General features: G+C 38.7%; 1 protein-coding gene across 2 annotated transcripts in view; it reads left to right on the top strand.

Annotated features, from left to right (window-relative positions):
• WASF2 (WASP family member 2) overlaps positions 1-17,829 on the top strand; it is a 36,260-nt gene that overhangs the window by 9,310 nt on the left and 9,121 nt on the right. For both annotated transcript variants that reach the window (XM_063311677.1, XM_063311678.1), the window contains exons 2-4: positions 6,104-6,257; positions 12,742-12,876; positions 14,519-14,672. In XM_063311677.1, coding sequence (XP_063167747.1) covers positions 6,128-6,257; positions 12,742-12,876; positions 14,519-14,672 — 419 coding nt within the window. In that variant the 5' untranslated portion in view covers positions 6,104-6,127. The remainder of the gene's footprint in view (positions 1-6,103; positions 6,258-12,741; positions 12,877-14,518; positions 14,673-17,829) is intronic.

The raw sequence follows: 17,829 nt of genomic DNA, 5'->3' as shown, positions 1-17,829 counted from the left end.
GTTTCTAAATCTTCTGGTGTGTCTGATCCACCACTGGCATTCTGAAAAGCTATCCCTAAGAAGCTTGAAAATGGTTCTCTTTGGCTTTGTTATGTGGATCTGCAGATATTTTAATGGGTCCCTACTCAGGTATTTGCTTGAATGCGCGAGGGATTGAAAAGAAGGGATTGTACATTCTGCCCCAACCATTGTTGTCCTTGCATCTTGTCCATCCTTTTCTATTCCCACTTGTAGTTGACCTGGGAGATCTGAAAAAATACGTAATTGCACTCAATGGCTGTGAGAGTATTTTTCAGCATAATCCTGGACCCTGTTTTGGATCCCAGATGTCAACCCTTTAAAGTAGACCCGGTCAGGAAACAGATGCCACAAGAAATACTAGAACTCAATTAATGTATAGCTTATAACAGCAGAATCTTACAAATCTGACAGTGTTTCCCCTTCCCTTCCTCTTATACCAGAGAGTCAAGGCAGGGCAGTATTGAGTTTTTCTCATCCTTTCCTGTTTTCCTAGGCTAAGTTCATGTTTTGCCAGTATTGCCATGCAAAGCCATCTTCTTGCTCCTCTGCATCAGATTATTCAGAGCTATACATGTATCTAAATGGCCCCAGATTTTCCCCTTGACTTCTTTGCTCAACATTAGGAGATTCTAGGAAATGGAATATGGCCATTTTGTTTGGTCCTATCCTCTATTCAGTGTTACAATTTTGTGAAAAAGTATTTGCCCCTTCTGGGTTTTCTGAATCTTTGCATATCTTTGCCATATAATATTATTAGACTTTTGTGTCAGTCCTGTTTTTTTATTTCATTTATTTCATAAGCAAAGTCATCTAATGTCTGGTGAGCCACTGTGTAAACAATAATTACACTCCCCCAATTCAGTCAGTTGAGTTAAAGGGATATCTGGGGCCAGTTGTATAAATACTTCATTAACAACCAGGGCTAATTTGGGGCTGCCCTATAAAATATTAACATTGCAGTGAAGTTTTCATTACAGAGATTCTAAGTGCGTGGCTTACCAACCCACCCACCCCAAAATTTCTGATGACTTCTATAAAGCCATCAGTGCTTTTATGGTTGAAGAAGAACAGATTCACTGTTTTGGAATGGCTATAGTGCTGCTTAAAAGTTTGTGAACCCTTTTTGAATTTTCAGTATTTCTGCATAAATATGACTGAGCTTTGGATCATTTTCCTCAATAAATGAACGAGTATAATGTTTTTGACTCATTTGTTTAATTGGATTCTCTTAAGCTGCACTGTAAGTCAGAGTTTCAACTTCAACCCAACAAATGTGATACGGCTTGAACCAGCAGCTCATCTAGAAAACCCTCAAACATTACCAAGTTGAAGAATTTTGCCATGGAGGAATGGGCCAACATTTCTACATAGCAGGGCAAGAGACAGGAAGCATTTGGTTGTAGTTTTTGTAGCTAAAGATGGTGTGCCCAGATAATGAATCTAAGGAGCCAGTTTATTTTTTACCCTGGCACCTTACATGTTGAATGACTTTAGGAAATAAATGAAACAAGTGCCCAACTTTGGTGTTTTTGGCTAAGTAGACTCCCTTTATATACCAGTGGGACCTACATAGCCTCTGATAACATTCAGCAGCAAAGATATGCAAATATTCGGAAAGTCCAAAAGGGAACTGTACTTTTTAAAACAGAGCTGTAATTGTTGACATGCTCAAGCAAACATGAATAGGGCCCAGAGCTTTTTAAAGGGAAGGTAAAAACTAATACAAACTAATATAAAGTAAGGAAGAAAAAAGAAAAAGCAAAAAGTACAGGAAAAGGAAAAAAAGTTAAATAGAAAAGAAAGACAAAAGATACAAAAAAGTAGCTTCCGATATTCTATATTTTAACCTCTCTCTTACATCATCATACTTTTTTTTTTCCCTATATCCTATCTTGTCTAATCATCAAAACTATAAATCACAAGTTTTTATGCAAAAAGTCCATAAGAGGTTTCCAGTCACCAATAAATGTAGATAGGATGTTTTCTTTAATCAAAGAAGTCGGTTTAGCCGTCTCAGTAAGATCTGTCAGTTTCACCAACCATCCCTCCATAGTGGATCCTGTCGAATCTTTCTGTCTCTGTGCACACAATAAGCCCCAAATATACTTGGTGTTAAAGTGTGGTGTGTCATTAGTGAAGAACTATTATGGCAATGCTGATTTAGAAGTTTTTCCACTTATTATCCATTCTCTTGTTTAAAAAAATAAGGAAAAAAGTAATAGCCTCCATGTGTTTTTCTACTTCAGTTATGAGACTGGGTGTCAACTTCTTCAGAAACTTTTTATTTGAAGCATTTCTTCCTGTTATTTTAGGGGAGGGTGAGGCTCCTGTTGGTTTCCTTCCTTTCAGCATTCACCAATAGGTTTCAATCAGGGGAAAAAGCAACATCTCTGAGAAGTTTGATATCAAAGAATTGTTTACATGAAGTAGTTCTTTTATTCCAGTGTTTCTTAACCTTGGCAACTGAAGATGTCTGGACTTCAACTGGCTGGGAAATTCTGGGAGTTGAAGTCCAGATGCCTTAAAGTTGCCAAGGCTGAGAAACACTGTTCTATACTGTAAGCATTTTTGTGATCTGTGACAGTGAAAATCATGGTTTGTTCAGGGGCACATGAGTCCTATACTCAACCTCCAGGCTACTTTTATTTGTATTATGCTTTGGGTGCCCCAGAGTCCACTTCTTGATGTTTGGGCCTTTTATAAGCTAACGTTTGTTTGTACAAACGGAAATTTCTGCATAGAAATGATAGCATGCTTTTCCAGCCAAATTTGCACTGTATGCAAGTGGTGAATCTCTTCTTCCAACATTACAATTTATAGTACCAGAAATGAGTAATAAGCAATGTATAAGAACTCCTGGTCAGTTCAGACATTTTTGCTTTAGCTGCTGTTAAGGATTCTATCGCTATATAACTTGAAAGGTAGCCTGCTGCCACATGGTTGAAAGGCTGCTACTGTAGGCTTTGAGGTTAAAATGCAAATCATATAATTTTAGGAGGATGCCCACATATGTTTGATAGTCGATATCAGACTTCACTCAAGCTGGTGTTTTCCAGATGTGTTTGGATTTCACTTCCCATAATCCCCAGCTGGCATTACTTTCCAAACTTTGCTGATTCTGATTGGGGATTTTGGGAACTTAAACTCATTTCATTCAGAGGATACAGGTAGTCCTTGACTTACGACCACAATAGGGACCGGAATTTCAGTCACTAAGCGATGTGGTCATTAGGTGAAGCATTGTGTGACCATGCCCAATTTTACAACCTTTTTTGTCATAGCCATTAAGTGAATCACATGGTCATTAAGTGACTCACATGGTCGTTAAGCAAATCCGGCCTCCCCCACTGATTTTGCTTGTCAGAAGCCAGCTGGGAAGGTCCCAAATGGCGATCGTGTGATCCTAGGGTGCTACAACCTTTGTAAATACATGCTGGTTCCAAGCGCCTGAATTTTGATCATGTGACTGCGGGGACACTGCAGTGGTCATAAGTGCGAGGACCAGCTGCAAGTCGTTTTTCCAGCACTGTTGTAACTTCAAACAGTCACTAAATGAATGGCCATAAGTTGAGGACTACCTGTATTAGATTGAGAAGCCAAGGCACTCCCCTTGTCGGGTGTTGGTGAATGCTGGTGTGTCACCCAAAACATTGCGGCGTGTCACCTTTGATGCATGTATCATAGGTTCGCTATCACTGTATTAGACAGTACTTGGATTTTAAAAATATGTGATTTTCAATTTTCAGTGATCCTTCAATGTGTAATTAAGAATAATCTCTCTAAGAACGAACTTTAGTGTTCAAAATCAAAAGAAACTAGTAAATCATAAAGCTTATTTGGCAATGGATTCTAAATCATGATAAAGGTGTATTACAGAAAAAATTCCCTAGGAGTGAAACAGGAAGATTTTCTGAATTCAATTTTTCAACTGATCCAAGAATTTGAATGGGCATATGCCACTTTTGTGAAGTTTTGTGACTTAACAATTTTTTATATTTTTCAAACGGTGACATAGGTTTATTTTGCAGATTCTAAGAATCAGAGTTAACAAAGACTGCCTTTGCACATCTCTTCAGCATGTTATTCCCATTTTCAGCATATTGTGTAACAGTAGTTGACATTTAGCAAACCAGATGTGTGTCACCTGAAGGATGCTAATCCTTCTCTGAAGCTGATCATTGTAGGGAAAACTATGCATTTGAAGCTAACCTTAGAGTTAAGTTCAGAGCCAGGCTTGCCAAGAATATTGTGGATGGATTTAAATAAATTTTACTTAACCTGTTTCCCAACTAAAAAGTTTAGTAAAGAACTACACTGCAGAATTAACATGAAGATTGAGTGAAAGATCACCTTGTATACTAAGACAGAGAATCAAATCCATCTATTACAAAATCAGAACTAGAAGTTGTCCCTAACGATTGTGATTATGAGCGTAACATGCAGATTGACCTCTGAAATGCCCAAGCACAAGATGACCTGGTAAGAGGTAGATTAATTTCTTTTGAGATTTCCTGATTGCTCTTTGCTCTGGCTGTTAATTTCTTTAGGTCTCTTTCCCCACTGTAACTTTGTGTTACATATAAAACCTTGGATGTTGTTCTGTACCCTCTAGATCTTGAACTCCTCTGCAGTGGTAGGTCAAATTTGGAAATTCAGATTTTTGGCTTGGGAGGTAATTAGCAAAAGCTAAATCAGCTTCGGTCCCTTAACACCCTGATAGAAAAGCATTCAGGAATGACTCCTGGACCTCAGAGATAAGCTGCCAGCTGCCACAGAGACTATAAAAGGGTGGTTCAAAGTCAAGCATAAACAGCTGACTTAAAAAAAAGAAAAAGAGTCTTGGATTGTTGCTGTTGGTGACAGGAAGCCATGTTCCCCAAGCTGTCAGCTTCCTGCCTTTTCCCCCCCATTCCGTCCCACAGCAGATCAGAGCATTTGTCATAAGGCAGCTGTCTCCTTTAGCAGAACTGTTTGCTTTCTAACCTCAGAGAGGAGTGGGTTCCTTTTTCCTCCTTGAAAATTAGCTAATTAAATGCAGTATATTTTATTTTCACTAGTTGGACAGCTCATAAACACATGGTTATGTTCTCCAACAGAGTGCGAATTCTTGAACAGAAATATCATTGTCTTTTGAAGATGAATGGCTTGAGCATACAGACATTTTAATACTTTATGATTGCTGAAAATTGGATGGTTAGTCTTATAGTAGGTAGGAAGGTAGTGAACATCAAAAGGGTATCATTCTTTTTGTATTTAGAAATGTTTATCCCTAGTGGCTGTAAAATATTTATTTAATTTGATTTAGGTGTCTCCCAACTACAAACTGACTTGTTTAATTAATATTATTAATAAATGATTTCTTTAAGTGTTAGGTTAACTGAATTACAGATGCCTTGATTAAAAAAAACTTTGAGGAGGGCAAACAAACATGATTGTCCTTCAGATCCTTTCAGAGCTTGTGTAATAATTTCAAAAGGTATGGCATTTATCTGATAGTGATAGGCCATTGCCTGCTGTATTCTTCTATACAGTAAAATTACATTTTTTTTTAGAATGCAGATGTCTTAGTAGGAAAGCCTTCCATCAAGAGGGAATTTAGGTAAATGATGCAGCCCTCTGGCTAAAAAATAGTTGTTAGTAAGCTTCCTGGTCAGCTAACAGCACTTCCTGTTTTCTCATGAGAGTCCAGCTTGTTTAGCATGACAAATTTTTAATCCTTCCCCAGCTGAAATGTTTGTGTCAATATGTATATTTTATGTTGGTCTTTCATAGTTTTTAAAAATATTTAGCAGTAATCAGAAAACATTCAGATTCATAGTTCTGAATAAATGGATGAGGGACAGATTACAGCAGCTTTATGACATTTTTGTTGGTGGGAGTTGGAACTATCAGGCTTTGCTTTCTTTGTGGCAACATTAAAAATCAGGTTTATTTTAAAAGTGTGTCTCATATAGATTATGAGAATGGAAGCATAACTGTGTTCACTGTGGTAATGCTGGTTTGTGAGCAGGAAAATTAATGTTGCTAAGGTCTGTGGCTAAATAATCTTTTTCCTGTTTTGGGATTATTATTTATCTTTCAGAGTCCTGTTTGAAGCTGGTCCACCATGCCATTAATAACAAGAAATATTGAGCCAAGGCACCTGTGCCGCCAGCAATTGCCCAATGTTCGGAATGAGCTGGAATGTGCGACCAACATCACCCTGGCAAATGTCATTCGACAGCTGGGCAGCTTGAGTAAGTACCATAGCAAACTGCCCTCAAGAGCTATTGGGCTCCCAATTCTTTCTCATTGCCCTCTTTCCATGTGACTTATTTTTTTATCCATCTTTCTCAGTACCAAAAGATCTTCCAGGTAATGTTTTTTGAGAGGGATAAACAGGATAGCTGGAGTAAAAGCAGAGATAAAACATGGCCAAGTTAAGCTTTTAATATGATCTCTATACAGAGGCACACTATTAAGCATTGTTTAGATTCCAGTATTTAGAGTTTTGTCAGAACTTAAATGGAGCAACTTAATGATTAGAACAGAAACTTACTTCATTGCATACGTGAAATTCCCCAAATGAGAGTACTCTTCATTTTTAAATTTATTTTCTTGCTGAATATGTCTGTAAATGAGTTGGGTATAGCTTTTCATCTGGCTGGACAATATCTTTATATAAAAGTTGAGTAAAACATGGGCTGAAGTAATAAAAAGAGAAATCAGCCCCAGCAATTTTTGCAACTGAAGTGTTACCTTATTCCAGCAGACTTCATTTTTCAGAATGATTTACTGAATATACCTCATTTACTCTTTGAAATAAACAACCAAACAGTGATTCTGTCCAAGCTGTCAAAAATGTAGTGGTTGAGGTTATTAATATTTCTAATTTGACCAATAACCAGAATTCTCTGAGCAGGTTATACGGTTACTTAAAATGTAGAGAACAATCAAATAGTAAAATGAATTAATAAGTACAGCAGGAATGATTTAATGAAAACCATATAGAACCAGAATCTCAGTATAATATGAGCACTTAAAATCAAAAGCTAACTATAAAAATATTTGTAGTTTTTATAACTATATTCCTGTAGAAGAAGAGGAATGTCTTAACCTGATGCTGATAACACTTTGGTGCAGGTGCCTGGTATGCTATCCTCAGCAGAGCTTTTCACAAGCAGGGCCTTCCCTACCTTATTTTGTGGTGGGACACCTAGAGGAGAGCCTCTAAAGATCCTAAGGAAACATCAGTTACAGGCAGTCCTCAGGTTATGACCATTTGCTCAGTGACCATTTAAAGATACAACAGTACTGAACAACTGGTACATATGGTTGTTCCTCAAAGTTCCAGGTGTCACAGCACCCCTACGGTCACGTGATCACAATTCAGGCACTTGGCAACTGGCTCACACTTATGATGGTTGTAGCGTCCTGCAGTCGTGTGATCACCATTTGCAACCTTCCCTTCTGGCTTCCCACAAGCAAAGTCAATGGGAAAGCCAGAAGGGAAGGTTGCAACTCGCTCCCGTAAGTCACTTCCACTGCTTTTTCTCCTGAGGAGCCCTGCTATAGAGAACGAGATCCCAGGAATCTCATACTCGGTAGCACCCCCGCCCACCCATGCTCTGTAGCACTCACCCACAACACCCCCCACCCACCCGCAGCCTCTGGTAGCCTGCCTGTGCCTCCATAGCTCCTACCTGTGACACCTGTGCACACCCTCCCCCTGCTCTTTGCCTGGGACTCCTGCCTTTTCCCACTTAACAACCCCCGTGGGACTGTGGTCACAAAGTGTGATGTCACATGAGCACATTGCTTAGTGACAGAAGTTCTGGTCCCAATTGCCATCGTAACCCAAGGACTACCTGTATCTTGAGATATTCTAGCCCAAAGTGTTCAGCAGCTGATAAATCACTGGTTCATGATCACATATTAAAATTGGGTAGCTGATTGGAATTGCTTTAAGTTACATTGTTATAGAAGTTTATATATTTCCTGAGTAAGCATGTAAGTAACCTGATTGCAATAACATTTTGGACATACTACTTTATAATAAAATCAAGCTGCTATACCATTCTTCCCTAACATGGGAAGTTAGTTGAAGTCCAGATATCAGAAGATGGACAGATGGTTTATACAATCTAGGAGCGTAACTCAAAGCTTTTATTCCTACAGGTCATACAGCTTGCTCACAGACTTCTGTTTTGCTGGCTTTCTCTATATGCATGCAAGGATATTATGTAAATTGAAGGCTAAGACTAATCCTGTGAGCGTGCATATGAATTTCCTGTTGAATAAAGTGAAACACTTCTGAGTAAACATGCATAAGATTGGACTGTAAATGCCCCAGTGTTTGTAGAAGAGCTGAAAGTTCCAGGCACATTACGTGTCCATAATGCAAGATTAAAAGAAAATGTCTGTGCTGTTCATTTGCTATTTATTTCTTTGCCATCTCAGTCCAAGCAACGGGGAAAAAAATCTAATAATTAGGATTAGGAAATTCATAGAATCAAATTTATAAATTTCATAGGATCAGATGTGCAAAGGAGACCATCTTTGCTTTCTCATACAACCGGGTTAATACTTTGCATTTTACTGATGGAAAGAAGCAGTGCCAGTCCTGAGAAATGTAGCCTGATCCCATGCAGCGAGCAACACAAGACACTAAGATTCAGCAACAATAAAATATTGATTTCAAAGTTGTGAAAAAGGAAAAACACACATTCACACTCATACCAGCATACACACCTGCCAAGAGTTGAGATGGCTGAGCTCAGCCTTGGTTGGGAAAGACAGCCATGTAGCACAAGTGGAGGGTCCAGACAATGGGGTCGTCCAACCAAGACCTGTATGCTTCTTTTTTTTAAAATAACTTTATTAAAGTTTGAAATATATAGTTAAAATACAAAATAGAAAATATAGAAAAGCACGAACTAAAGAAAAAAAAAACTAATAGTGAAGTTAGATAGGAAATGGAAATGAAAGATGGCTTCCAACTTCTCCAATACAGATATAAATACAATTTAAAATATTATCTCTTACCAGTAATTAAACCATATGAACATTATTTCTATCAAAGCAAACCATTTAATCACTAAAACCCACAATTAATGCTTCATTTTATTCCATCACAAGTAAATAGTCTAAAAGTGGTTGCTGAGTAGAGACAAATCCAGAGACTGTATTCTCTCTTATTAAAGCCGTTAACTTTGCCAGTGGAAGATTGGATTATTAAATTAATGGATTTGGCTCAAATGGTGAAGTTAACAGCTTCTTTTTTCAACCTTTTGCCAGCTGTGTCCATCGCACTTTCTTTCCACCTCAGCCTTTCGTGGACCTTAGGTTGCAGAGTCAAATGTGACTTACTGCACGGCAGTTAAATGTTAACAACGTTCTTATCACTGCTGCTCTCCAGACCCCTCTCTGGTCTGACCTTGATGAATTGCTTCCGAGGTTCTGTGCAGAAGTGCAGGAGCTTAGGCTGTACCCAGACGCAGATGCCATTCTCCTATTTCCAAGTGGTGATAAGCTTGTCTTTTCACGTTCTGCTTGCCTACTAGCTTAACTATCCCTGGTGCCAGGTTGCTTGCTGTCTCCCACAGTTCAGGAAAAGGTGAACCAAAGTTGCTTCAGCCAAACTTACAACAGTTACCCATATGGGTAAACCTGGCATCATCTAAGAGGGGTGCAGCATACAATCTTACCATTTAAGGGTATGATTCAAATGTGAAGGTCTGCCTACCCCTTTCTGTGTTACTCTGGCTTGTTGTAAACATGCAAGTATGCTGGTACATGCTGCTTAGTCACTCCTACTGCACCTCTCCTGTCAGTAGGAACAACTGAACAAACAAACTGTGGAAGTCCCTTGTTTGACTTCAGGTGTGTATCAGGAGCCCAGGCTGTTCCTAACAAGCTAGAATGAGAAACCAAAGGCCAGATTGCCCAGAGAATTGTACTCAGAAACCAAAATATAAATCAAAACCTGTTTGGAATTTTTTTACTAAACGGAGCAAATAATTCTTTTACATGAAATCTACTTCTGGTTGCTCCAGGCTTCCTTTACTGAGGGTAGGAGCTGCACTGGTGGAAAGTCTTTTGTCTTGCTATTAAACAAGTGGGAGTCAGAAAGCCTTGCAGAGCCATTACCGATCACTCAGTACACATGTCCCTGCAGACATTAGTAGTTCAGCTCAGCTTGAAAGGGAAATAGGTTTATCGTATCTGTTCTACTGCGTAGTCCCAAACAATGGCTATGAGGCGTCAGTGGGCTAATGCGGTATAGGGGTTTGCTGCTTCTTCCCTGCTGGAGATGTGTCTGTTGTCTTTTCTCTTTTCTCCTTTTCTCCCCACCCTTTTTTTGGGAGGAACAGCTGTATTTCTGCCTGCAAAGCAAATGTGTACATAAGACAGTTTGACACACACATAAAATGCTGCTTAAACTCTTGAGATTTGAAAAGGTTGAAATATTCAGCAGAACAGTCTGGATATTTTTATGGGATGAAGATGGTGGAAGGAGCCTTTTCTTGAAATGAGCGTCCATTTCTGAGGAGATGGGTGGGGGGAATGAGGCAGATCTGCTGCTTCTCTTGATTATGGTATTTTTACCATTAAAACTTGGGTATGGTTGAAGACAGTCCAAACCTTTAAGCCTTGCTTTTCTTGGATTGTTTTGGAAATGGTGCATGTATCCTTGCTGCAGTTAACCCAGAAAAAGTATATAGATATAACATGTTTCGTCTGAGCTTGTTTTTCCTCTCTCCCTGCCCACCACATAGTAGAGTGTGTGAGTTTTGTGGATTGTGGAACCACTTCATTAGTTACGTGACACTTCGAGCAGTTACAGAGTTTAGGATAGTATGCTCAAAGAGCAATAGTTCCTAACATAACTGGATTTATCCGAGAAGTTGACAGTTATTACACCTGTGGATCCCCAGAGATTGGCTAATTCCCTCGGGTGTAGAGACTGTAGCAATACAAACTATGGGTCAAATAAAATAGCGTATGTTGCATTTAATCAAAGGTATGTGATAATATCAAGGGAGAATTACATCTGTACAAAGAATAAAGTGCAAATTTGGCACTATGAAGTGTAAAAGAAAATCCTTTTAAGTACTGTATGACAAAGAGTGCCTCACATTGCAGCCTACATTTTGGTGTTCTTTCCAGATAGGATCACGCAGCATCTCACAGCATTATATATACTATACATAAACATAATATACAAACGCATAACTTACAGATGAATTCACTGCCTTTTTTTGTATGGTGAAATAGTTAAGGCAGGGGTGGGTGAGTGAAGGATACATGGCTAAAAGAACTCACACTAGCGCTGTTCACTATATCCCACCGTATCTTTCTGTCCATCTTTGTTTGCCCTGGTTTTCTGATGCCACACACTTAGGATCTGTGTGATCTATTGCCTTTGTGAAAAACAAGGAGTCCATCAATATAACTGAATAGAGACTGAATGATCTTCTTCATTTTCTTGGCATTTCAAAATTGTTGAACACCGCTGTGGGCTTCTCAGGAGTTCATGGGAACTTCAGGTGCTCCATAGGTCTACCTGTAGACTTTAATTTGTTTTAATTATTTATTTAAAATATTTTTAATGTCTGCTCACCATGAAGTTTCTTTTTCAGACCTTTTGTTTGATTTAGTAGAAACATTAAATCTCCAATTCAACATTGGAAACATTATTTCCAACCTTGAAAGTACCTTGCTTTGTTTTCTGGTGCTGCCAGCTGCAAGTAATAAATGACTTTGTGCCCAGTGTGAAGGAAAGCAGAGAGATAGGACCTCCTCTGGGTATCGTGTAATGAAGTAAGTCTTTTAGAGCTTCCAGAAGACAGTGGAATAGAGCTGTATTTTCTTTATCCAGCAGACCATATTAGAAGCTAAAAAGACCCACAATATTTGTAATGGCCTTCTTAGAGCTTAGAAAAGAGAATGGTGGGTTTTGAAATATCTACACATTTTTCCTTTATCAGGAAAACAGGAAGCCACCTCCCCACTGCATCAACAGGCAATTAGGAGGAGGATCAAGGAATCCCCACTCTGATAAACAAATGGGTGGAAAATAAACATAACCAGTTGCCAGGATTATTGTAACCTGACTTCCTTTTGCCCTTTCAGTAAATCTGATTATTAAGATTGTGAGAATCTTGTGTTTTGGTTGCAAGTGGCTGCTAGGCTATGATGCTGCAGTCTGACTCTTGATTGCCTTTCTTGCTACTTAGTAAGTCTTTATCAATTCGGTATCACTTCCTTCCTTTTATTTTTAAAGATGCTCTTGCCAAATTTATAGCAGTAGCTATAGGTTGCAGAAGTCAATTGGTTCCTCCCACTCATTACTACTTGCTTCGGATTTGGGTTTTTTTGCACTTTTAAGTATTGCATTTTATGCGGTATTGGTCTGAGACCATAAATAAGCTACTTATGGAAGTGCCGTATGTATGTTGAATGTTTCTATGAAAGCTTTTTTTTTAACGAATGTTCTAGTTTTGAAAGAAAATGTACTGCCTTCTATAATTGCATCCTGTGAATAAGAGCAGTAAAAATAACTAACTATCCATATGCTTAAGGTAAAGACTCATTCGAGTTGAGTTCAACTTTTGGTGACTACTTGGTCACATCTATATATTTTTTTTGGCAATAGTGTGAAAGTGATTTTGCTGTTGCTCTTTTTCTGGGAAAAATTTCCAACATTTCAATCTAATTTCCTCTTTTTTCTTTTTCCAGGTAAGTTTGCAGAGGACATATTCGGAGAGCTATATACACAAGCAAACACGTTTGGCTTTCGAGTGAGCTCTTTAGCTGAGAGAGTTGATCGCCTTCAGGTGAAAGTTACTCAGTTGGATCCCAAAGAGGAAGAAGGTATATAAAATGTTACATTTTTAGAACATTGTGCTAAAGAGCTGCAGCAATACCCAAAACATTCTTGAGACTTTTGATATCAATGTTCTTGATTTCACAGTGAATGTGAAAATCACCTTGAGTCACCAGACCATTGCCCAGCGGCCTCAGCTGACCTTCAGGTTTTTCATCATGTTTGCCCAAGAGATCCTTGTATAAAAGGAGTACCCTGCCTTATTTTGTTATACAGGGAGAAGTCACTTGTTAATAATGAGAAGCAGGAATATCCTTTGCTTGCCACTCTGTAAAGAGGAAAGGGCAACTATGCAGACTTCATTCAAGAGAAGCCCTCCTTGAGGTTCTCTGCAGCCCTTTCTTCTGATTAAACTAGGGTTTCTCAACCAGGTCACTTGCAAGAGGTCACTCGGGGTTCCCTGGGAGATCACAATTTATTTAAAAAAATATTTCAAATTCAGGCAACTTCACATTAAAGAAGCAAGTTTCATTCTTTATTTTTAGCTGAAGGACACTGTTAATGCATATATAAGGCCTACTCATGAAACGAATATAATAATTTTGTAACTTCCGGCCTGTATTTGAGCCTGAATGTGCAGGGGTTCCCCGAGGCCTGAAAAATAGTTCAAGGGTTCCTCCAGGGTCAAAAAGTTCAGAAAGGTTGGATTAAACCATAAAATTCAGCTTTTTGTGTTCACTGTGCAAGTTAACTGCCAACGTTTCTGAGAAGGAAAGAGAACACAGGTTTAGAAGGGATTAAGAAACAAACATGCAAGGTATTGTCAGAGAAGGTTTTTGTGAGTCAGTATAGTTTACTGCATCCGTTGGATTGCTGGTAAGAGTGGGAAGGGAAGCATCATATTGATCTGAACTTTATTAGACTCTAGATTTCTGTAAAGGTATCTTCTTAGCCTTAATTTTCTGAATGATTGTTTCTTTTTTAATTAAAAATGTTTTAAATACTTTATTGTTTGGTTAAATAATCATACAGTTTTTTTTTTAATTGTCAAATGCTAGTTCTCCATGATTTTTTTCAATCTCCTCTCATGACTTGATTCTCCATGCTTTGCTATATTTTTAAAGCATTCTCTTGTTGATAGATTTTAATTGTGATCAGAGATCAGCATGTACTCATAAAACCCATCAAATTTGTAAATAAAAGAATAGCTGAGGATCCAGGAGGCAACAAGAAATTATCTATGGGAATATTGGTGTTTTTTTTTTAAGTTTAAAAGAACCCAGCCATATTTGATAATATTTGTTGCCACGTTCTCATAGCTGCTAGGCAAAATTTAGCAATATTGTGAGAATCGCCCCATAATCTGCCAGAAGAAAACAGAGATGCCATCCATTATCTGTATGTGGTATTTTCCTTTGAATACAATAATTGATCCCACAGCAGTTTGGCTCCTTTGGCCAGTATTCATTTCTGCTGGCTCTTGGACAGTTCCCTTTCTGACAATCCTTTCTGACACAGCATCAGAGTTACGAAAAGGGTTTGGTTTTGGAAAACTTTCTTGGAGATGTGGCAACAGGTTCATGTCTCATAAGAGCAGAGTGCAGGAAGAACAATAATTGGGCAAATATTAACTTGTGTTTGAAAAAACTTTCTTTTTCTTTTGCTTTTGCTTTCCTTTCTTCTTCATAGTGTCCTTGCAAGGTATTAACACCAGGAAAGCCTTCAAGAGCTCCACAACTCAGGACCAAAAGCTCTTTGAGAGAGACTCTGCCCCGGTGCCTGTCCTTGAAACATACAGCACTTGTAACAAACCCCCACCTCTTAACATTCTGTCCTCATACAGGTAACATATCCAGCTGAAACATCATGACTCTGGGTGGTTTTTGTAAACCACTCAGAGTCCCTCCTTGGAGGGAGATGGGCGGTGATGAAGTTTGATAAATAAAATAAAAAATGTACCTGCTCTAAACTTCCTTCTCTAAAAATTGTGGAATGGCACCAATTGGCTTGAAAGACAGACTGCTGTTTAAGTTTAAATTTGGTTTAAATATTTTGGGTTTTTTGAGGAAAAAAGGAAGAGAAGATGGAGAAAAGTGGTGGTGGTTGTCCTGAAACAGATTTATAAAAAGATTTGGAGACAAATATTTGTCTTTAAGACTAGAATTTTAAAATTTGAAGTTGCTTAATGTAATTGGAAATTGGTTAAGACAAAGAAATGTATTTTATATACTGTGTAAATAACTTACATATCACTTCATTGGTGCCTGTATTTGCATATGATGTTAAAGAACTGCCTTCTTTAACTCTGGTTTGTTGGACAACCCAAAGTCACCCCTGTAGATTAACAAAGACGAAATAGCCTGCTTGGCCAATTTATAGTTTGTTTTGCCTCTTTTTTGGATGCTCTTGGCCTGGGCCTGTTTTCTGTTGCTTTATAGCAAACTATAGTTTCAAATGTGGTATTCACTGATTCTACTTGCATATTATGCTAAACCAGAAACAAGCCAGCCAAACTTGTTTCTAGTTTAGCATGCCTTAGTGCAGGGATTCTCTGCACTAAGGGATTCTAAGGCACAAGAATGCCTTAGTGCAGGAATTCTCAAACTGGATTGAGTGGACTTGCAAAATTTTGAAAAGCTAATTAGGCTCTCTTCAGGGGGATATGGGCAGTGATAAAATTTGAATTTAAAAAAATGCTATCAAAACTTGTTCCTGCTTTTCCTGGACAAGACTGCCGCCAGCTTGCATGGGCAAAGCAATTAGCAAAGCCCTGAACAAGTTTGACAGTACAGTACTCCATAGTGGGCTTATGCACCCCAAACATAACAAAACCTGGAGCACATTTTGAGTAATAGCTAAACTCACGTGTCTACCTTCTGTCAAAATCATTTGCCATTCACAGTCCTTTCATCAATTCATATCTATTCACAAGAAATAGCAATCAGATTCATTTATCACTTTAGGAGGCTGTTGCATTACGAAGTTTAAAATCACTTGATTTAATCCCCTTGTACATGATCCTAGTCCTCATGTGGTAAAGCCACAGATTTTAGTAAAATATTAATAGTACATTTTAAAAGTTGTAATAAAACTGATTGTTATTCATCCTGATAGCTAAGTGACCTTAGAAACAGTGTACCCTGAGTATATTGGAGATAAATGAGAGAAGACCACCTCCACCATGCTCCACTTGTGGAGTTCCAGAGGCATCTGGGTAGATGTTGTTGGAAATAACATGCTAGATCAATTAGATGTTCACTCTGATTTGGCAACATGTTCTGACATTCTCCATCTTTTGATGCAAAGATGTCAACCCACAAACTTTCGGACTGAGATCCCCACAGCCCAGATTATCCTCCCTCACCATCAGTGACAACATTGCATATTCCCTTCTCTTTCCCCAGTGTGAAGGACACATTAAAAATGAGCTATCCATATTTTCTCACTTGGAAAGTGAGAAGCTTCTCCAATAACCAATGGCTTTTGATTTCCTGGTGGCATTTGATTCTCCACTTCTCATTGCAGTGGCTTCCATGAGCAACACACTCCTCCACTTTTCTCCTGGTAGCCTTCTCTGACATTACTGAGAAGGTGGTAAGAAACAGCAGTATGTGCTGTAGTAGCATAGCAAAGCATACTGCAATGAGCAATACTTACCAGCATATAAGTCTTATTTTCAGTCCTTGACATCACCTGGTAGGTCTGAGAAAGGTTGCTGTATGAAGCCCTGCAGAGACATTGCAGTGTAGCGAACCACAGCCATTACTGAGTGAGTGGACGTTTATGGTATCCTTGGTGCTCTCTGAGCTTGGTTGTTTGCTTGCAGACATTTCATTACCCAACTAGGTAACATCATCAGTGCAAGTAAGGGAGGGGTTTGCTCCCTGTTTAAATACTGTAGCTTGCCCTGCCAGTGTTGGTGGGGATGTGGTTTTCTCCTTGGTACAGGTAGTCCTCGCTTAGCAACCATTTCTTTAGTGATGGTTTGGACTTACAACAGTGCTGGAAAAAAACTACTTACAACCTGTCCTCGCACTTACAACCATCACAGTGTCATGTACTCACATGGTCGCCATTTTCAACCTTCCTGCTGGCTTCTAGCAAGCAAAATCAATGGGGAACCACTTGGTTCGCTTAACCACATGGTTTGCTTAATGCCCGCAGTGATTTGCTTAACGCCTTCCACAAAAAAGGCTATAAAATCAGGTCAGATTTGCTTAACGAACACTTCACTTAGCAACCGAAATTCCAGTCCCAGTTGTGGTGGTTAAGCAAGGACTACCTGTAGTTCCTTAATTAGGATATTGTTTTCTGCTTGATTGTCTAGTGTTAATCCCTGCTTATCTGGGTGTAGGCTGCTGGAGAGGTTGTGTTCTGGTGTTTTTGTTTCCTTCTTAGCTTTTTTTATTGTCTCTTTTGAATGGTGTGTAAATGTGATTTATCTCTATGTGTCTATTGATGGCTGATTTGGCTAAATGCCAAGCTTCCAGGAATTCCCTAGCATTTTTGGATTTAGCTTGGTCTAGGATGCTCACATTTGCTTTGACTCTGTAAAGTAGCTTCAGTTCTTAAGAGAACCTAGGGCAGGAGATGATATGACAATGATCTGCAGACTTTCATTCAGCTCTCCTTGTTTTCATTTGCAAGGTGAATGATTGGAATGTGGCTAGAGAATAGTTCATTTACAGTGTGGGGTAGCTTTGTGGTTATGGAATAAGAAAATGAAACTTTAATAGCACTGTATAAACTTCCACAGTGGCAAAGCTAGTATATAATGCTTATATACGTTCTTCTGTGCATATAATTTAATGCTGCTTTCCTACTTGCTTTTTGCAAATTATAGTGCATAAATTTGCCGGTAGAAATGTTGAAACTAAATGCAAACTAATTCTCTGGGAAGTGTGATTGTTGGACCCTCAAACCTGATACTGATAAAACTGTAGGGTAGAATGTAGTGGTGAAATCAGTTTCCTTGCTTACTGTTTGATTCTGCCATATCA

The sequence above is a fragment of the Candoia aspera genome, chromosome 10 (assembly GCF_035149785.1).
Source record: "Candoia aspera isolate rCanAsp1 chromosome 10, rCanAsp1.hap2, whole genome shotgun sequence".
NCBI lineage: Eukaryota > Metazoa > Chordata > Lepidosauria > Squamata > Boidae > Candoia > Candoia aspera.
The sequence above is the reverse complement of the archived record's forward strand: the minus strand, read 5'-3'. Positions and strand labels throughout refer to the sequence as shown.